This window comes from Physeter macrocephalus, chromosome 7, assembly GCF_002837175.3.
Source record: "Physeter macrocephalus isolate SW-GA chromosome 7, ASM283717v5, whole genome shotgun sequence".
Taxonomy (NCBI): Eukaryota; Metazoa; Chordata; class Mammalia; order Artiodactyla; family Physeteridae; genus Physeter; species Physeter macrocephalus.
This window is the reverse complement of record NC_041220.1, coordinates 29,532,928-29,554,999: the sequence shown is the minus strand read 5'-3', so window position 1 is coordinate 29,554,999 and position 22,072 is coordinate 29,532,928. Positions and strand designations below refer to the sequence as shown.

General features: G+C 38.7%; 1 protein-coding gene across 1 annotated transcript in view; it reads right to left on the bottom strand.

The window, feature by feature from the left end:
* EDNRA (endothelin receptor type A) overlaps window positions 1-22,072 on the bottom strand; it is a 64,685-nt gene that overhangs the window by 20,949 nt on the left and 21,664 nt on the right. Inside the window, exon 3 of the mRNA XM_007120212.4 lies at window positions 5,679-5,806. Within this exon, the coding sequence (XP_007120274.1) occupies window positions 5,679-5,806 (128 nt within the window). The remainder of the gene's footprint in view (window positions 1-5,678; window positions 5,807-22,072) is intronic.

The following is a 22,072-nucleotide window of genomic DNA, read 5'->3' as shown; positions in this document are numbered from 1 at the left end:
TAGACAAGTCCATAGTTGAAATGAACAATGGGAAGTCATCCATTCTGGTACAAGGGATGCGCTTTCTCTGTCTTGTTTACCTTATTCAGATTAAAAGCCTGGAGTGAGGAAGCTAGACTTTTTCTTTGATCCTAAAGTATTAGTATTCACTGAGCAACCAATGAAGTAGTGGAGAAATTGTATAAAGCTTGGATACATAGTTACGTTCATTATTTTCTCTCAAAAACAACAACTCTGAAATGAGAGATAATCATCATATTTAAAAAACAAAACCAAAAAAATCACGGGAACTCTTCCTGGGCCGTAATTTGATTCAGCTCATAGAATGAAAGCAGGGATTCCCAAGTTGCAAAGTGTTTCGTAACAGGTTCCGATTTCCCTCTTTTTACTCCTTGCTTTGTTTTTGTTTTTGTTTTTTTTAAATAAAGGCATTTTCTTATTTTTAGAAGAATATAATGCAGCCGAATCAAGATTCAAAGCAAATTGTATCTTATCTTCGGAAATCAAGTGTGAATGATTCATTCTCTAGTGTGAAAGCTTTTGAAATAGAGATGTCAAAATAGATTCCCTACATACCCGTCCCAAAGTTGAGAGTCAGTACCAAATGAAATGTAAAAATAGTAAAGAAAGGACCCAGGGAACAAAGGACGGTGAGTTGATTACCCAGAAAAAACCTCCTGGATTCAGGCAGATTTTTGCGAAAGTGGAATTTTAAAACGGTTCTTCTTCTTGATCTAAAACTGAGGTTAAGTCTTAACGAAATAAATGCTTGACATTCTTTTTTCTTTCTTTCTTTTTTCAAACCAAGAACATTTCATGTGCTACATAACTGACAGCTTGTGATTGAACACTGAGTTAATTTTTCTCCATGCATGAGGTAGGGGAGGACATGGTGTGGGTGAGGTATTCCTACCTCAGAAACAGGAATCTATGACCTAATCCCTCCATTTCCCCATCCCATCATCTCCCACCACCCCCTTCTCCCTGCCTACAGGTAGGGTTTATACTGGGGAGAGTGAAGCTCAGCAAGATCGTCCTCTGAGGTTCCCCCAAGGAAGAAAGAGGCAGCAGAACAAGGTGAGCTAGAGAAGGAATGGAGGGTTTTGATGATTTAGGTGGCTGGGGAATCCAACTGCCTGAACACTTCCCTTGTGCACTTCTTTCTCCCTGGTTCCCAGGTCATTGTCTTCACAACCATGGAAACTCCTAAAGAACAGCAGCCAGGCCTGATTCTTCATGTCTGTACCTCATACCCTTCTTGCCAAGTCTCTCTGTTGAACTAAATTATGAATTATGCTTCTCAATCTAGGGATAATTCATGATAGAGTATATCACTGAGGAATAAGTGCCCTAAAGTATTTTTCAATCAAGAAAAAAATTTATTAAATAGATTCATAAGAACTACAAAAGGGACCACTATACCATGGCACATAACACTATTCAGAGCATATACTCTAATTTTTGTAACAAGAAAATACATTGCAGGGATGAAAAGTTGCCTATATTTCTTATCAAACCAAGCAAATTCTTTCCTCTCCTTGGCCTCTCTTTTCATCAATGCCTCTCTTCTCAGAGGATTATACCCAGCTGCCTTAAAAAAGGTTTTACTATTTATAGGAGCCAAGCATCTTCCTTGTCTTCCTTCTCCTGTTTTTCATTCTTGTTTGTCATGGGCTGTTCTTGTCGGGGTTTGGTTAGATGTTTCCTCGGAGGTGCAGTTTTCTTAGAACACTGAGTGACCCTTTCCTAAAACTCGTTATCATCCTATTTTTACCTAAACTTTGGGACAAAGTTTAATTTTTTAAATAAAATGCTGTTTTCCCAAATTTGATGGTGCTTTTGTAAAGGCAAGAGTAGGCAGGGAAGTAACTCTGAGCTGGGCATGTACATGTATTTCTCCACACACACACACACACACACACACACACACACACACACACACACACAGGCCCACATATGCTTGCATTTTAGAGCTACCCAGTCATAGGAAATTAGTGTTAATTTAAAATAAAGGTCATAGGAATGAGCTGGGCAGATGAGAAAAATAAAATGTAGGGAATAGCATGAAGTAAATAAGGAAAATGGGTCGCAGAAAATAAAATAAACTTTCATAAGTTTTTTTCTGCTTGCAGAAGAATGTTACGCCTGTTACTCTATCCCTTGACATAACTACTACTAATATTTATCATATTCCTTTCAAGGAATTTTATATTCATATATTTATACATATAAATTGCATTTAACATCCCTATCAATTTCCCTAATACAAGGCTGCTTTCCACTTTTTCTTTAAATGATCTTGTAAAGCAGGGGTTCACAACCCCTGGGCCACGGACGGGTACCAGCCCGTGGCCAGTTAGGAAGAGGGCTGCACAGCAGGAGGTGAGTGGCAGGTGAGAGAGAAAAGCTTCGTCTGTATTTACAGCCGCTCCCCATTGATCGAATTACTGACTGAGCTCTGCCTACTGTCAGATCAGCAGCGGCATTAGGTTCTCACAGGAGCGCGAACCCTACTGTGAACTGCGCATGCGAGGGATCTAGGCTGCGCGCTCCTCGTGAGAATCTAATGCCTGATGATCTGAGGTGGAGCTGAGGGGGTGATGCTAGCGCTGGGGAGTGCCTGCAAATACAGATGATCATCAGCAGAGAGGTCTGACTGCACAGAGACCACAATAAATCAACTGCTTGCGGACTCACATCAAAACCCTATCAGTGAGTGGCAAGTGAAAACAAGCCCAGGGCTTCCACTAATTCTGCATTATGGTGAGTTGTATAATTATTTCATTATATATTATAATGTCATAATTATAGAAATAAAATGCACAATAAATGTAATGCGCTTGAATCATCCCGAAACCATCCCCCCCACACATACCCCGGTCCATGGAAAAATTGTCTTCCATGAAACCGGTCCCTGGTGCCAAAAAGTTGGGGACTGCTGTTTTAAGGAACATCTTTGTACCTGACTTTTTCATTCAAATTTTGGATCATTTCCATAGAATTGATCGTAAAAATTGTAATTACGGGGTCAGAAGGCAAAAACATTTGTAGGACTTTAGTTTCTGGAAGGGCTGTTCAATTCCCGACTACCACCAGATTTTGAGAAACATGCTTTTTAATGAGAATTTCTTTGATAACATGAACATGATCCATATGTTAGTCATTTGAATTTCTTCATTGGTGATTTTTACACTCATGCCCTTTTTATACGGAAGTAGTAAGATTTTCATACTATTTGTATGGCTTCTTTAAATACCAAGAATATTAACATGTTGTAGTTTTGCTGCAAATATTTTCCCTGGATTATTGCTTTATTTATTTGTTTTTTAATTTTATGAATGTTTGATATTCACGTTTTAAAATTTTATGTCCTGAAATGCATTTATAGTTTTATTCAGATTTTCTACCATCCACTTTAGGTTCAAAAAGTCTTCCTTTTCTAGAGATCAAAAAGATATTGGTTTATTTTCTTCTATTGTTCTATGGTTTGAGTTTTTGCATGCTTGTGCATAGTGGTTAAGAACACACACTACTTTTATTTGATTATGGCTCCAAAACTTAGTAGCCAATTGGCCTTGATTAAGCCCTTTTGACCTCAGCTTCCTCATCTGTAAAATGGGGATAATTATAGCACCATCACAGGTGTTGTTATAAGGATTAAATAAAATAACTTCTGGAAAGTATTTTTAACAGGGCCTGGTACATACTAATACTCAATAAATGGTAATAATTATAAATATTATTACTGATATATAGTACAAAATAAGACTTTAACATGTTTTTTCCCCCAGATGGTACATAGCACTGTTTATTGATGAATCTTTCCTTTCCCTATTAAAGTGATTTCAGCCTATATTGTGTTCTTGTACACTCTGACACCTGTTTCTGTTTTTCCCATTGATTTGTCAATGTGTTTATGTGTGTGTACCACATTGTTTTAAAACTGTAGCTTTATAACATTTAAGAATATCATATAGGAAGAATATGCGTATAGGAAACATAATTCTTTTTAAAATTGTCATGATTATTTTCTTATTTCTTTTCCCCATATGGGTTTTAGAGTTATATTATAATTTAAAATTTTAATTGGCTATTATAATGAAAATACCTAGCTACATCTCTAAATATACAACTTGATAAATACAGGTAGGAAAAATTTTTCATGTATTAGTAATGTAATAGATATAATTTAATGACTTTAATTTTTAGATACTACAATACTTTAGTTACAAGAGGAAATGATATTATTGGGGTGCTAGGAGTGGGAACAGCAGAATGAGAATTCATTATCAATAAAGTCCAGATTATAAATGCTTGCTCAATTTTTTAGGACATGGTCACAAGTAGCATAATCTGTTATTTGTCAAGTGAAAGTGATACAATGGCCATCTATTGTATGTAAATATTTTTATGCATCAGCCCTTAACATCTGATATGATGCAGAAGAAACCTATGTAGACCTCAGGTTTTCCTGGGAATCACTGTGAATCCTAATAGGTGATGAAATTATTTCTGATCTTTGTGTTTACCACTGCAGTGATAGCATTTTTGTCAATAGCATTACTGCAGTTTAAACTACTAATGGAATTTTTTGTTTTAATTTCAGCAATAAATTTATTTTTAATAACACTACTAAATATTTTGTTTAGTGTTTCACAATTATTATAACCATACATTTATAACAAGGATACCATTATAATTTTCTACTATCAATGGAATGAGTATTTTTATGTTTTAACAATAACACTTTTGGTCCTGAAAATTAATTGTTAATGATAAATAATAGAATATCTGTAAACACTAAAATGTTCTTTAAGAAAGTGGGACTTTTATTTCTATTATGATGGGACTTAGGTGCTCTGAAAAAGTGACTGTCAGAGTGTGAAAGGAAAAATGAAAACCTCTTCTAAATTGTAGGTAAACCACCTAAATAGGACATTAAACAGCATTTGCAAAGGATTTTTTCAATGTAAAAAAAGCACCACAAAATGTGTTATAGAGTTCCTAACTTCATTTTTTATAATTCCTGCTATGAAAATTAGAAGGTATAGAAAATACCTTCTAGAAGTTCATGGAATTCAGAAGGACTTCTTTCTTGACGCCTTGACATCCATGTTTGAGAAGAATTCTGGAAAGACTCTGAGATACTTGATGGTTTTTTTCAGAGTTGGATCAAGGGATGCTTCTGTTGTCCTCTTTTTAAAAATTAGGAAGCATTTCAGGTATTCAGAAAAGCATAGATTAGAACATAATTCTGAGTACTCACCACTCAGTTCAACTAATCAAGCATTAGAAACACAATTGAACACTTTTGGTCTTCTTTTTTCTAATGAGAAATCTACCATTGAAAATACAGAATTTGGATGTCCTAGAATTTCCTTTTCCAACATTCATTCCATCTAACATGTTCCTTTTTCCTTCGTTGCCATAAGGATGTCAAATGGATATAGTTGGTGAAATGCTCTCGGTACAAGTTGCCTGAACCAAAGATGGCTGGTAATCAGCAACTGTGGAAAGCAATTCTAAACAGTAGAGCAAGATTGCTAGTATTTTCATTCCTGGGAACTAATGAACTACTGTCTTGAACACCAATTCTCAAGGCTCCTCGAGTTCTCTTCTTTCTGACAAAACTGCTTTTCTAAACCCAACAACAGAGTAAAGGGAAAGAACCACGTTACCTGTCAACGCTGAGAGCGCAGAGATTGAGGACGGTGATCCCCACTGAGGACTTCTGCAAAAAGGGGAACAACTTGCAGAGAAATACGCCAAAGTCATTGTGATCAAAAGGCCAGCGCCCAGCCAGCAGCTGAAAAAAAGGAAAGAGCATGGTAAGAAATGGCAGAGCCAGCATAGGATACACGGACACTTATATTTCTAATTAGGCTTCCAAACTTCTAAGTTTTATCGTTCACTATGCTTTTCAGTTAGTGTGGTAGCAAGAGAGTATTATCATCATTTTTTTCATATTTTAAAGCCTCAGCAATTTTTTAATCCTGAACAATGTGGAGAGTGATAAATATAATAACAAGAGATAAAACTTTGATCTTATAGGAAGTAGTCATGCCGCCTAATTTTCAAAGAGGAGCAAAATTTGGGGGTTTGAATGACAGCTTAACTGAGAAGCAGGCAGTCATCTCTGATCAAGTCTTACTAAATCATGAGTGAAATGAATCATTTTCAGCTAGTGGCATTGGGAGATTATATTATCTCCTGACAAGCAGTCAAAGCTCTGACTAAGATGTTCTGGAGAACACTGGGAAAATGAAGTGGTTTAGAATGTACTGGCTTTGCCAGCTGGTTAACAGCTAAAGCCACTTGAAACTCACCTTTTCCTCCATGCTTAACTTGCTGCCCTGCTTCAGCAGGTGTGACACCAGTGGCCTATCTTTATTTAGGCTCAGATTTTCCTTTATCATACAAGAAAATGTGCTTACTGTGACCTGTTTGTAGCATTTGCAGGGACGTCTATTCTTCCATGTTGACAATTTGAAATTTTTGCTCCAGGGAGAGGGTGATGACCCTCTAGTGGCTGTGGTGAGTAGCAAGAATATAAATCCTCTGTGAATTGCTGATATCTAATCAGAGATATCTAATTAGGTATCGTACTAGAAGCATGGCCTTAAATAATAGCTCAGCTACCTAAAAGGAGGAAGTCTCTGCTGAATATCTGTGATGGTTTTTCAAGAGTAAAAATGGTATTGATGTCCTTTCTTATGTTTGCTTAGTGACTCAGAATTTAAACTTACTCCACTCAATAGGAAATAATATTGTACTAACTTGACAAACTTTTTTTTTTTGCAGAGTACCTATCGCCATAGTAACTCTAAGTTGACCTTCCAATTTCGTTCTACCATTTCTAAAAGAGTAAGGTTTAATTTCATGGTTGGCGTGGTCATTAATATGAGTCCATGGAAAGAGGATAGGAGACTATTACCGGAGAAATACAAAATCAGAACTTATGCATTTTGAGAGTTTAGTAACATAGGGCTATCTATAATTTTATTTTTTATGGCTAAGATCCTGTTTGACTTAATTTCTGATGTTCTCTCTTTTTGGTTTTCAAACATATTTAATTTCTGATTTTCTCTCTTTTTGGTTTGCAAACATATTTCCCTTCTGAGTAGTTTTCTAAAAGACCTTTTCCTTCAATCCAGCCCTACCGCTGGTCTCTTCTTCATCTCACTCTAACTGGTCTTGGTTGGTGTCTTCTCAGAATTTCCATAAATACCTTTGGCCAAGGACAACCAGTAGGCTCTTCACAGAAATACTGCCCTAAACTCTGACAGTTCTCACGAAGCTAAAAAATAATTGTACCATTGCTGATTGCTAGTTATGAATGCCTGATGCAAGTAAACACATAAAACATTATTTCTGAGATGAATCACCCCCTAAAAAGAAAACCTGAAAATTACTTTTTACACAGTGAGAGTTTAGTATTCTTCTGAGTAGTTTTCTAAAAGACCTTTTCCTTCAATCCAGCCCTACCGCTGGTCTCTTCTTCATCTCACTCTAACTGGTCTTGGTTGGTGTCTTCTCAGAATTTCCATAAATACCTTTGGCCAAGGACAACCAGTAGGCTCTTCACAGAAATACTGCCCTAAACTCTGACAGTTCTCACGAAGCTAAAAAATAATTGTACCATTGCTGATTGCTAGTTATGAATGCCTGATGCAAGTAAACACATAAAACATTATTTCTGAGATGAATCACCCCCTAAACAGAAAACCTGAAAATTACTTTTTACACAGTGAGAGTTGTCCCAGAACTGTAATTCTCCACTAAAGACAAGAGAGATGTAATTAAAATGTGTAAGGATTGTTATAGGATAAGTTTTAGAGCAGTTGTATTGTTATGGTTGGTTCATTTCTGGAGACAGAGGATCCTGAAATCTACGTGGATGGATTTCCCAATTTACACATCCAACAATGAGAGAAAAGAAAAGGATGTTTCTGGCTTAACAAGGGAGACTCTGAAATCCTGTGCAGGTCTAAATAACAAGTGCTGAGAAAAATGATCTGGGAGAACCCACAACAGAGCATGTATTGTTTCAGGCCCTTCCAATCTCAATTGAAATATTTTTTTTCATGTTTGCTTAAACTTTTAATTAGGATTAGGTGTAAAGGAAGCACTCAAGAGAAAGATATCATGGAATTGGTGAGCACCAAATAGATCACAGAATTGTCTTTCTTTGACACAAATAGGTGTTTGGTTATTTTTGTTGTTCTTTTTTTTTTTCTTCTTTTTTTTTCTTTGCCAGCACTGATTCTTCTTGGGAATTACTGACAAAGGAGAATGAAAGAAATCATTGGAAAAAAATTTTGGGTACAATCACAGTGTAGACATCCCTGACGTATATCCACTTCATTCTCAAGGGATGTATGGATAGTAACTGTTCTCATGCTGCCAGCAGGAAATTAGGGTCCTATCTGCAGGCAACTTCTCTTTCTGGTTAAAGCTGGCTTCCTCAAAGAGGCCCTGCTTAACTACCCAATCTCAGGTAGGACCTGCTTGTTAACCTCTTTCATGGAACCAATATTGGAGTAATCTTAGATTCAAAGACTCCTTTCAGCCCACTCTCTCTTAGCAAGAAAACATATACAAAAGGAAGACATCAAAGAGGCATAGAGTATAACTCACCTATTTTTCTCTTATTTAGAAGAGGCATTTTGGAGCTTATGAAAGACTACGGGAAATGTATCCTTTCTGTTATTTACTAGCGTTTAAAATGGAAAATACAATATTTAAAATGGTAAAAGTTAAGCTGTATAAAAACTTGTATAATGAAAAATTAAGTCTCCCTTCTATTCAAGACCCCTTAATTCCCTGCCCAAAGGCAACCACTGTTAATTATAAATTGTGTTTTCTTCCAGAAAACTCCCTATGTACACAAATCCTGTTTTTTTTTAAAAAAAAATAGTCAGAACATTATGGAAATAATACCTTTCAGCAGTCTCTTATGATTTTGTTTCCTAGAGCAGACTTCTGGGAAGTAGTTCTATTGCCTAATTAAAATGTTTTGATTTTTTAAAAGCATGTTGAGGAAAACCACTTAGACTAGGATAGGAAAAGATAAAGAACTGCTTAGCATAAACACACCATGGTAAAAGAACTAGTTGATTTCATTATTGTTAACAGCTAATATCAATTCAATGAAAGAAAAACCAAACCAGTCTGACAAACTAACAAGTCGGATTGGTTCAAGGGTAGATCTGGCACCTTGGAGCAGTCATAGCTTATTTTTGCCATAAGATGACAAACTAACAAGTCGGATTGGTTCAAGGGTAAATCTGGCACCTTGGAGCAGTCATAGCTTATTTTTGCCATAAGATGACAAACTAACAAGTCGGATTGGTTCAAGGGTAAATCTGGCACCTTGGAGCAGTCATAGCTTATTTTTGCCATAAGAGGGTCTGTGCTTTTATGTAACCCTCATATTTATAACTTCCAAGGGCATCACACAGTACCTCGTAGGTAGTAGGTGTTGAACAAATTAATGATTTCAACTCACTAATTCAGGGAAATATTTTCACATTTTGAAATTTGATAGCACCAATTTTCCACAGAAAACACATTCATCTTATAATTTACTTTCTATTTGAAAGTCATTTAACCGTATCTGAAAGTAGTATTTCCACTCTTTATGTTGAAACAAACAATGCACCGTTCAACTAGTTGTTGGAGGAGGTGGGAGAATACAGTTCTGTTGAAAAGTCCACGGTAAAGAGGGGCTGCCAAACACTTTGCTTGGAGAGCCCTCCCTTTGTGCTGAGACTGTCCAGCTTGATAAGAGCCACAGAGCAGGAACCTGAAGATGACGCCCATCCTATGGTCCAATCGGGTTCCCAAGTGGACCACAGAGGAACAGCCCAGGGCAACCTAGGCAGCAGAGGGTCATCTGCTGAGCATGGATTTTGCTTTAGGACTTTTCTGAGGGGAATTTTCTTCAGCTGAAACGTAATTAAAGTCCTGATCTCCACCTGAAAACTAAAGCACTACTAAATGGCACAAATTAATGTAGAAATTCTGTATTTGTGTGGCTGATTCGGATTGTGGAAAAATCAACAAAATTGATAGGCTGCACTTTTTAACCTGTCGAAACAGATTTACCTGAGGACTTGTACCACATGATCCACCAATAAGCACCCTGTTTTTAGAATGACTAGATTCTAAAGCAGGATGTCTCGCCACTACTATATTTGGTACAAAGCAATTTCTACTTAGTTGTGATCTTTCATTGATAGTATGTACAACGTACCTGCTTATGTCAGCTTTCTGGAACATACCTGACAACCAGAAAGTGAGCAAAAATGTAAGGCGCCAAATGGTTGCTGTGAAATTTATGCCCTGAAGTTCACGTCCTTGGCTTACGGGCGAACGGTCTGAGTCTTCCCCGCAGGTTGATTTGTTTTTACTTTACACTCATTTTTATTGTTCTTTTTAAATGGTTCTGTTATTTGTGCATTGCACATCCAAAGCTACTCATTAATATGAACCCTCCTGAGTAATGGTTCTCAGTCTTGGCTGTACATTAGAATGATTGAGGGAGCTTTTAAAAATACCAATGCCCAGGCCATGCCCCTAGATGACTACTCTTCATTGTGGGGTGCTTTGTCTCCCAGGGAACATTTGGCAATGTCTGGAGACGTTTTTCATTATTACAAATTGTTGGGAGGCTACTAACATCTGGTAGGTAGAGGCCAGGGATGCTGTTAAATATCTTAAAATGCACAGGCCAGGCCCTCTAATGAACAGTTATCTAGCCCAAAATGTCAGTAGCGTTGAGGTTAAAAACCCTGTCCTAGGCCAATTAAATCAGGATCTCTGGAGTTGGGACACAAGCCCGGAAGTTTTTAAAGCTTCCAGATGATTCCAATGTACAGCCAAGGTTGAGAATCACTGCTTTAGCACACTTGTTTTCAAGCTTCAGCAGGTTCAGCATCATCTGGAGGGCCTATTAAACCCCACCGCTGTGTGCCCCCCGCCCCGAGTTCCTGATTCAGTAGGTCTGAGGTGGGGCCTGAGACTTCGCACTTTTTTTGGGGGGGGTGCGTTGTGTCTTCACTGCTACGCGCGGAGGCTACTCTTCGTTGCAGTGTGCAGGCTTCTCATCGCGGTGGCTTCTCTTGTTGCGGAGCACTGGCTCTAGGCGCGTGGGCTTCAGTAGTTGTGGCTCCTGGGCTCGGTAGTTGTGGCTCGTGGGCTCTAGAGGGCAGGCTCAGTAGTTGTGGCACATGGGCTTAGTGGCTCCGCGGCATGCGGGATCTTCCCGGACCAGGGCTTGAACCCGTGTCCCCTACATTGGCAGGCGGAGTCTTAACCACTGCGCTACCCGGGAAGTCTGTGACTGCACTTCTAATGAGTTCCCAGGTGATGTCGATGTTGCTAGTCCACCAACCTCTGCTTTGAGAACCTCTGCTCTAGAGATGCCATGATCAGTAAAAAAAAATGATAGTTAGTTGACAGCCAGATAGTGCAGGATGAGCAGAAAATATAATATAATATAGACATAAATAAAAAATCATAATGGCTTGGGGCCACGTAGTTTGCAACCCTCTCACGCCGATAGTGACTAAAGCCATCAGTATAGAAAGGTACAGCTCAATAGCAGGTGACCTAACTGGTATGCATGACTCTCACGTCCCAGGCCTCACCAGCTTGGCATTATGAAATAAGGCTGTTCTTTCCTTAAAAATCAACTTAGATTGTCAATTCATAAGACTTAGGTTCAAACACAAGATTTATCTGTTAGCAACAGTGACCTTGGGTAAGCCACTTACCCATTGTTGTGTCTCATTCCTGTATTTGTTAAATGGGGTGGCTCTCAGACCTGCCACAATGGTATGATGACCATCTGGGAGGCTCAAATGGGACAGTGCTTATGAGAGAATCCACAAACTGAATGTACACCGCACAGACGTTAGTTATTTTGAACTGCTATAGTTTGTAATCACAAACTGAAATGTACCAATTATTCATGACCATGAAGAAAAGGATAATATAAATGAATTTACCCCCTCTTTTTATCCATTCCAGATGCTAATGCCATTACTTGGATATTATCTTTGTTATTGTCATGGCATCTTAATAATGCGATAAGTAAAACCAGCGGTGCATTTTTCTTTGTGCTAATTTTCATTCCAGCCCATCCGGTGAGGATGAGGGCTTCTCCTCCTTCCCTTTATCCCACCCCACCCATTTCAGGAAGGAATGAGGGATTTATAAATATAGTCTGTAATAGCTGGAAACCTCAAAGTAAATAAAATGTTCTCTTCCCCTCAACGTGGATTATTGTTGGGTCACTTGAAGCTGGACATGACAGACCAGGTACCAGTCTTCAAAAAGTGTGGTTCTGAGGTTTTCTTTCTTTCTGGGGCAGGGGCTGGGATGTAGAAGTTGGTACATAGTCGAATCAGCAGTAAAGATGTTCTACATCTCCTGACAGTGCAGACTGGGATGGTAATAAAGCCTGTGATGCCCAGGACAGGCCTTCCATGAGAACACGTTGTCTGGCTGTTGCAAATCTCAAATTGGTTACAATAAAATAAATCACTTTGCGTGACTGAGAATGAATTTTGCCTTTCCCTTATGCTTTAATTGCTTCCAGATTGAGACAGAGTTTTCACAGAAATCAAATCAAATAAATAAAACAAACCCCGTGGCTTCCACCCTACCCATACACTTTTTCCTTTGACAGGCTCCTTCTCCCTCCCGACCAGCCCAAGAATTTGGAAAGCATGACATCCTTAGAGCAGAGCAGACACTCCACAGATGTTCTCGACTCTGGGTGCCCTCCGTGACCTGGGGAGATGGAGAAGCACTCCTTTTAATGAAAGCAAGTGGCTTGGTGTAGTAAAGAGCGTGGGCCCTGAAGCTCGACTTCCTGGGTTAGACTGAATCCCAGCTCTGCTATGTTTCAGACCATGTGACCTTGGCATGTTGGTTAACCTCGCTACTTCTCAGTTTCCTCCTCTAGAAAATGGAAATGGTGATGGCAGCTACCTCACAGGGTTACTGTGGGTGACAGAAGAGACAATCCATAGAAAGCAGTTAGCAGAAGTAAGTATCTGGAAGTGTGAGCTATTTGCACGGCCTGTGGTTATCAGTCTCTACTTTCTGTCTGTTTTTTCCAGTGAGATTGTGAAGGACGGTCATCCAGGTTACCAGGTACAGGGGGGTGGCAGACCCCACAGGTACAAAGGGCCCCATTCACAAGGAAATGACTACCCAGAAGATGAACAGATGTGACGGTCCCTTAAAGAAGCTGCAAGCAACATTCTGTGGGAACTCAGCCAAAGAAGGCTCTGGAACCCGGCTGCCTTGTACCCTACATGACTTACACAAGTGAACTGTGCCTCAGTGAAAACTGGAGATGAAAACTATGCCATATGGTTGACGGGAGTGTGAAATGAATTAATCCAGGCAAAGCCCTTAGAACAGGGCCTGACCCATCACAGGTTGTAAATGTGAGTTCCTGTAAGAGATGGGTTTTGAGGAACTGCTCCAGCTACTCTGCACTTAGATTAGAAAACTTGAGGTTGTTGCTACTACCCACTATCCATCTCTTTCACCATTGCATATTCAGTGTTTCAGTGTTGGCTGAGGTCTTAACTTTTTAGAATCCGAAATACATAGATGTTAATAACAACCAGATGAAAGAGAGAAAAAAAAAAGAGGAAAAAATACTTTTAATTTTAAAAAATTTATTTATTTATTTTTTATTTATTTTTGGCTGGGTTGGGTCTTTGTTGCTGCGCATGGGCTTTCTTTAGTTGTGGCGAGCGGGGGCTACTCTTCGTTGTGGTGCGCAAGCTTCTCATTGCAGTGGCTTCTCTTGTTGCGGAGCACGGGCTCTAGGCGCGCGGGCTCAGCAGCTGTGGCTCGCCGGCTCTAGAGCACAGGCTCAGTAGTTGTGGCGCACAGGTTTAGTTGCGCCGCGGTATGTGGGATCTTCCTGGACCAGGGCTCGAACCCGTGTCCCCTGCATTGGCAGGCAGATTCTTAACCTCTGCACCCCCAGGGAAGTCCCGAAAAAATACTTTTTTAAAATTATTATTTACTTTTGGCTGTGTTGGGTCTTCGTTTCTGTGCGAGGGCTTTCTTCAGTTGCGGTGAGTGGGGGCCACCCTTCATCACAGTGCACGGGCCTCACTATCGTGGCCTCTCTCGTTGCGGAGCGCAGGCTCCAGACGCGCAGGCTCAGTAGCTGTGGGTCACGGGCCCAGTTGCTCTGCGGCATGTGGGATCCTCCCAGACCAGGCCTCGAACCCGTGTCCCCTGCATTGGCAGGCAGGCTCTCAACCACTGCACCACCAGGGAAGCCCCCGAAAAAATACTTTTTAAAACCAAGTTCCAAACCCAGGAAGGTTATTTCATTAGAGGAAAGAGGGTTCACCCAAGATATGGGCTTATTATCCCCAAGAATCTCAGTCACCTGAAGGCTGGGAATGAAAAGAAATGACTCTGATAAAGCTGCTGTAAGGATGCCAATCTAGAATCAAGGGATTTATGACTTCTACTTTTTTGGTATGCCTAAAACCAAAGGATCATTGGATGGAGAAGAATTAAATGTTTTTTAAAAAAGAAAAGTTAGAAGCACTCAGTATCAAAATTGTATAGGTTAGTGCCAAATGTATGTGTCAGTATTTTAGGATTTAATTCATAATGGAGAGAAGATTTACGTTGGAAAGAATGAACCTGGCTTTTCCTGGATGGAGAAAAAATAGTTAATTATAGAAAATAAGTGCTCTGACCTGGACACACAATAAGACCCAAAACCTATTGAAAAAATGTTACTGTTTATTTTAATCAGCACTCTCTATGGTAGTACATGCCAGTACTTATTTAAAAGAAACATGCAGGCGAAAACAAAGCAGAACAAAACAAAACAAAAAATAAACTGGTAGAGATTTCCACATGTAGATTTAGGTAGTAGTCCCAAAAAACTTATCAGGAAGGTGGTAATAAGTAGAAAAAAGCAAAAGCCAACGGCATATTTGAAAGCATGCTGCCTATTTAATGATGTAATGTGTGAAATCTTAAGAACTGAGGTTAGTTCTTCATTGTAAAGTATGTCATGTGGTCACAATTATCCTGTGTTGATGGAAACGATGACCCAACTAAGATACGGTATGCGGCACGAAGAAAACGATACCATATGTGTGTTTTGGGGAAAAAAGAACACTCTTGATACTGAAGGTGATGTGTTACAGTAAATAAGGTTGAGGTGATTTTGAATATTTAATAACAGAAATTCATTAGGAAATAAGACAATTTGCAATAGCTGAGGTATAAAATGAATTAGGAAGACATGCTCAAGATGGCTGAGTTACCAGTCATGTAATGATGCTTCACATAAGAATGACATGCATGTAAACAATTCACCCACTGAAGTTTCAGAAGAGGGAAGGATGTAATATACTGCAGGGAAGTTAGAAATTCTGGCTTCCAGCTCTAGCCCTGTCAGAAATCTTTGGGCTTTGCCTTCCTCCTCTGCCATATAATCTTGTTCTGGCCCAACATTTCTTATCTCTAAATTCTCTGCCAGCTCTTAAATTGCGTGATTTTTTTTTTCATATCAGAACTCCAGTCTGTAGCTGGTTTCTCTGAAACTACCATCAACTCCATTTATCCCTAAACTCGCTTAACCTCAATCCCTCCCTTCATTTTATATGAATAATTTTGTCTTCCCAATTTCTCTTTTATTATTCCCAAATATGAGTATTTTAGTCCTTTTTGCCTTTCTTTTTTCTATCCAATAGGATGAAGGATGTCAGTACCTGTGGAATCCCATAGATGAAGTCTTGAGACTATTTATTTACCTCGAATGTATGAACAGTATTTTATTCCTCTCCAGGGAGAAGCTAAAATATACAGAAAATTTGCCCAGTGAGCTATAAGCACCATACTGTAAATCCTGACTATAAGTAAAATGCAGGAAAAAACAGTAGGTAAGTGGCTATTTTAAGCTTCCAGTCAAGGGTCTGCTATAAATCATAGTGTAAAATTAAGAATTAAAAAATTTGAAAATTAGTTTGATCCTACTTTGTCTTATTTCCAGTCATTTGGAAATGAGATAACATTAAATTGTGTAAGTCAAGAATAATAGATTTTAACCTAGTTTTACTTCTCAGTCTTGATATTCGACACATACTGTATCTCCATTATAAGTATTTTGTTTATTTTTAGTGCTACCTAGAATAGAAAACATACAAATTTGGGGTCTAATGTAATTAGCCTACTAATTAGCTGGGCTTCCTTTCCTAGACACTTGAGTACTGAGAGAGACTTGTACCATTTCCTTGAGATTAAGGCCAATGTTCTATTTCCTTTTCATCTCTCTCAGAACACTTGGTACATTGTTTTACATGCAGCAATTGTCTAAGGAATATTGACTGCCATGAAAATCAGCGACTTATGCAAATGTTATTAAGACAAGTTTGGTAAAAGACATTTATCTTAGATCTGAAAAATTACAGCATTTTAGACTTTGGACAGGTGCTTGGAGACCATCTAGATCAGTGGTTCTCTAAGTGTTGCCTGAGGACCCCTGGAGATCCCTTTTCACTGTTCAGGAGAGCCTTTCATAGGACCTGCAAGATCAAGATAACGCTGAGATGACTGCCTTTTCTACTGGTTGACATTTGCACTACTGGTGCAAAAGCAACAGTGGTTAAAACTACCAGTGCCTTAGCATGAATCAAGCAGTGGCACAAAACTGTTCTAAGAGTCATTGCATTCTTCGCCATCACACACTAGCTGTGGAAACAAGTTGATGCTGCAAGTGTAATGGTGAGGACTCCAGCAAGGTCATAGGCTACAAAAGCAATATACAAACATTGGTTGCATTTGTATATACTAGAAATGAAAAATACAAAAATGAAATTGAGACAGTTCCATTCAAAATAGCATCAAAAAAAGAATAAAATACTTAGGAATAAATTTAACTAAAGAAGTATACGACATGTTTGCTGAAAGCTACCAAATACTGGAGAAATCAAAGACCTAAATAAATGTTTTTGTATTGGAAGGATGAGTATTGTTAAGATGGCAATTTTCTCTAAATTCATCCAAAGAGTCAATACAATTCCTATGTAAATTCAAGGACATTAGCAAGTTGATCTTAAAATTTATATAGAAATGTAAAGGACCCAGAATAGCCAAAAATTTTTTGAAAAAAAAATCCAACAAAGTAGGACTTATAGTACCTCTTTAAAAACTTACTATAAACTACAGTAATCAAGGCAGGATGGTATTGGCATAACAATAGACACATAAGTCATTGGACTAGAAAAGAAAAGACAAAAATAAACCCTTACATTTATCATCAATTAAGTTTTGACAAAGGTGCCAAGGCAGTTCTTTGAGGAGACGATAGTCTTTTCAATAAATGGTGTTGGGACAATTGGATATGTGTATGCAAAAAAGTGAACTTAGATGCTTATCTCACATACTACACAAAAATTAATTGTGATCATAGATCTAAATTAAGGGTTAAAATTATAAAACTGTTAAAAAAACATAAGAGAATTTTTTTGTGATTTTGGCTTAGGCAATGATTTCATAAATATGACACAGAAACATGTCCATAAAAGAAAAAAATTTGATAAATTGGATTTCATCAAAATTTTAAAATTTTGCTCTTCAAAAGACACCATTTAGAAAATGAAAAGAAAAGCTATGGAGTGGGAAAAAATATTTGCAAATCATATATCTGATGAAAGATTTCCGTCCAGAATACGTAAAGACCTCCTACAATTAAAAAATATAAAGAGAAATAACATAATTAAAAAGAGTAAAAGATTTAAATAGACATTTCACCAAAGTAGAAATACAAATAGCTAAGTACATGAAAATGAAAAATGCTCAGTATCATTCATCATTAAGGGAAAAGTACATTAAAGCCACAATGAGCTACCGCTACACATCATTAGAATAGCTATAATAAAAAAGACTGACAATAATAAGTTGGTGAGGATGTGGAGAAATTGGAACCCTCATATAATGCTGGTGGGAATGTAAACTGGTACAACCATTTTTTTGACATTGATATGATCCAGTGATATTATTCAGATTTCTCTTGTGTTACTCACTGATTTGTTTGTATTTATGCAATTTTATCACATGTGTAGGTTTGTGCATTGACCTCCAGGCAAGAAATGGAATAGGTCCATCACCACAAGGACCCCTTATAATGACCTCTTATAACCACACTCCCTTCCCCTCTCCCTTGAACTTTCTAGCCCCTGGCAACCATTAATCTGTCCTCCATCTCAATAACTCTGTCAGTTCAAGGATGTTATATAAATGGAATTATAGTATGTAATCTTTTGAGATAGGCTTTTTTTTTTTCACTCACCATGATTCCCTTGAGATTCATCCAAGTTGTTGTGTGTTATCAATAGCTTGTTCCTTTTTAATCATTGAGTAGTACTTTATGGAATGGATGTACCATAGTTTATTTAACCACTCACCCACTGAAGAACATCTGGGTTGCTTCCAGGTTCAGGCTATTACAAAGAAAGCTACTATGAACATGCCTGAACAGGTTTTTGCATGAATATCATTTTCATTTCTTTGGCATAAATGCCCAAGATTGCAATTGCTGGGTCTTATGGTAATTGCCTGTTTAGTTTTATGATAAACTTCCAAAGTCTTTTCTAGAGTGCTTCTACAATTTCTCAGTCTCACCAGTGATGTATGAATGATCCAGTTTCTTCTCATCCTTGCCAGTATTAAGTGTTGTCACTATTTTCTAATTTTATCCATTCTGATCGGTGTGTAGTGATATCTCACCGAGGTTTCAGTTCTGCATTTCGCTAGTGGCTAATAATGATGAACATCTTTTCATGTGTTTATCGACCAGCTTTGTATCCTCTTCAGCAAAATTTCTGTTCATGTTTTTTTGCCCATTTTTTGCCTGGATTGTTTGTTTTTTTGCTGTTGAATTTTGAGAGTTTTTAATATGTTCTAGAAACTACTCCTTTGGTTAGACATGTTGATTGCAAATATTTTCTCCCAATCTGTAGCTTGTTTTTTCATCCTGTTGATTGCGAATACTTTCTCACAGTCTGTAGCATGTTTTTTCATCCTCTTAAGAAGGTCTTTTGCAGAGTAAAAGTTTTAAATTTTGATGAGGTCCTATTTATCAGTTTTCTATAGATTGTGCTTTTGGTGTCAAGTGTAAGAACTCTTTACTTAGTCCTAGATCTCAAAGATTTTCTCCCTTTTTGGCCCTAAAGTTTTATACTTCTACATTTTCATTTAAGTGCGAAGTTTAAGATTTAAAAATTTTCAACTGTGGTAAAGTATACATAACATAAAATTTACCACCTTAACCATTAGTCATGGACCATGTATGTCTTTAGCAAAGAAGAGGTAGTCTAAACAGAATGTGGAGATCCACTGAGGGTCACAGAACCTAAAAAGTGATCAAGTAACAGGTATTAAGCCCTAAGGCACTTGCTTATCTCCAGTTGTTCAATTATCCAAAGTTTCTGGCTAAGAAATAATACTTTATTAGACATGTTCAATTCTAGTAGACCAGCTTTTTCTTCTGGGCCGTTTCCACAAACTAAATATTTATCATTTTATGAGAGTTAATCAGAGTTATGGCAAACAAGTAAAAATTTCCAAACCACAGTAGAGGTAGAATCGGGTCTATCAGCTGAGAGACTGCCTTTCTTATATCAGCCTGCAAGCAGGGCCAATTTGAATTAGTGTCTCTGTAAAATTATAAATAGCTCCAAGTTCTGGTTCACATAATTGGAACTACAAATGTTGACTCCTCACATTCTGAGAGTCTAGGTTCCCTCCCTCTCTCCCTTCCTCCTTCCTTCCCTTCCCCCCCCCCTTCTTAAATATATATGAACTGTCTTGGGTGTGCCTGCTGAATTACAGAGTGGCTAAAAGTAGAGTCCCAAGGATGGATCTCCATCACCCAACTTTGTCTTCTTTCTCCCATCCCTGTAGCTCCTCCTTCCTTCACCAACAATTTTAAAAGGTCTGATGTATACAAGTAATACCTGTGCCACAAAATCACATACACACATACACATAGTGTTAAAAAAGAAGGAACATGGACTATCTCATATTTTTCCCCACCTCCCCCTTTGTCTATGACATGGCCTTTCTGTCCATTACCAAATATATATTCCTTGAATTTTATAGCCCAGAGATAAAAATTCATCTATTTTTAGTTATGACTGTATAATTTAATTGTTCTATCAAAGAAATATAAAATGTAGGGATTTTCTGATCAAATAATTTCAAGTATGTAAATCTTTTATCTTTAAGATCTCTGGGGAGTACCTCTATTTTTTTTTTCTTTTGTTTGGGATTTCCCTAAAATAAATGGAAATGTCATCTTTACCTTGTTCTTTTTCTTGTTTAACTGCAACATGAATGGCTGCTCAGAGATCTAGCCTCCTGGTTCAGTGCTGCTATTAATTGCTTGAAAGACAATGTAATGGATGTCTCTAAGCACACAACAAAGAATTTAAAACTTCTTCAATTTTGATCAGAAACTGCATGATTTCGTACAACAGGTTTCAAGGATACCCAGTTTCTACGACCTTCAAGGAGGCCAAGTTCGGATGTTTGCTAACATAAATGCAGAAGACAGAGGGAGCGTAATAGCCCTGGGCTGTTCGTCTCATTTAAGTCAGCAGTCACCTCAGGAACAGGCTTACTATGTGTCACTGTGCCTAATGGGATTCCACGAGATGGCCCTTCTTTATTTTTTCATACGAAGATAATGACTTGAAAGATCAAGTGGTTTATTCAAGATCAGTCGCAAACCATTTTAAAAAAGAAACATACTTTGATTTCTTGGGATTATGCCCATTTACTATTTTGGGCGTTGTGGGTATAAGCCACTTAAGAACAATGAAAGTTATGAAGCCTTATTCATATTTTTGAAGTTCAGATCTTGAGCTCTGACCTCCTATAGGACAAAATATAGGAGAATGAGAGGCGAGGATGAAAAGCAGGGTCAGGGGACTTCCCTGGTGGCACAGTGGTTAAGAATCCGCCTGCCAATGCAGGGGACACGGGTTCGAGCCCTGGTCCGGGAAGATCCCGCGTGCCGCGGAGCGGCTGGGCCCGTGCGTCACAACTACTGAGCCTGCGCTCTAGAGCCCGTGAGCCACAACTACTGAAGCCCACACGCCTAGAACCTATGCTCCCCAGCAAGAGAAGCCACCGTAATGAGAAGCCCGCGCACCGCAACGAAGAGTAGCCCCCCGCTCGCTGCAACTAGACGAAGACCCAAGGCAGCCAAAAATAAATAAATAATAAACTTAAAAAAAAAAAAAAAAAAGTAAAGCAGGGCCAGGGCAGCGGGTGAGATGTTGCAGGGGTGGATAAACATTTTCTGTAAATGGTCAGATAGTAAATATTTTGGGCTTTGCAGACCATCTGGTATCTGTCGAAACCATTTATGTAAACAGTGGGTATGGCTGTGTTCCAATAGAACTTTATTTATAAAAATAGGCTTTGGGCCAGATTTGGCTTACGGCTGTAGTTTGCCCACCCCTGGGTCAGAGAATCAGACAGGATCAAGCCGAAGTGGTGAGTACTCAGTGCTTGCAAATTAGGCCCTGGAACATTACCTTAATGTGCACAACTTCCCCCTGGATTTACTTCCCCTCCTTTACGGTAACCCAGGAGCTGGAGGCATTTTAAGGTCACTCCATGAAACCATTAAAAATATTACTGTGAAGGTAACTATTTCCTCAGAACAAAGAGCAGGAAAAATTTCAACAAATCCTCTAAGTTTAAAGGCACAATCATAAGACTGCAAAGCCCAGTGTTCACACATTTCACAAAGTTCTGAATACCTTCTTGGCAGTATGTATTCAGGGCCTTGTAAGACCGCCATTGAATTCCATTTAAAATCTACTCAGTGGGACTTCCCTGGTGGCGCAGTGGTTGCGCGTCCGCCTGCCGAGGCAGGGGAACCGGGTTCGCGCCCCGCTCTGGGAGGGTCCCACATGCTGCGAAGCGGCTGGGCCCGTGAGCCATGGCCGCTGAGCCTGCGCGTCCGGAGCCTGTGCTCCGCAACGGGAGAGGCCGC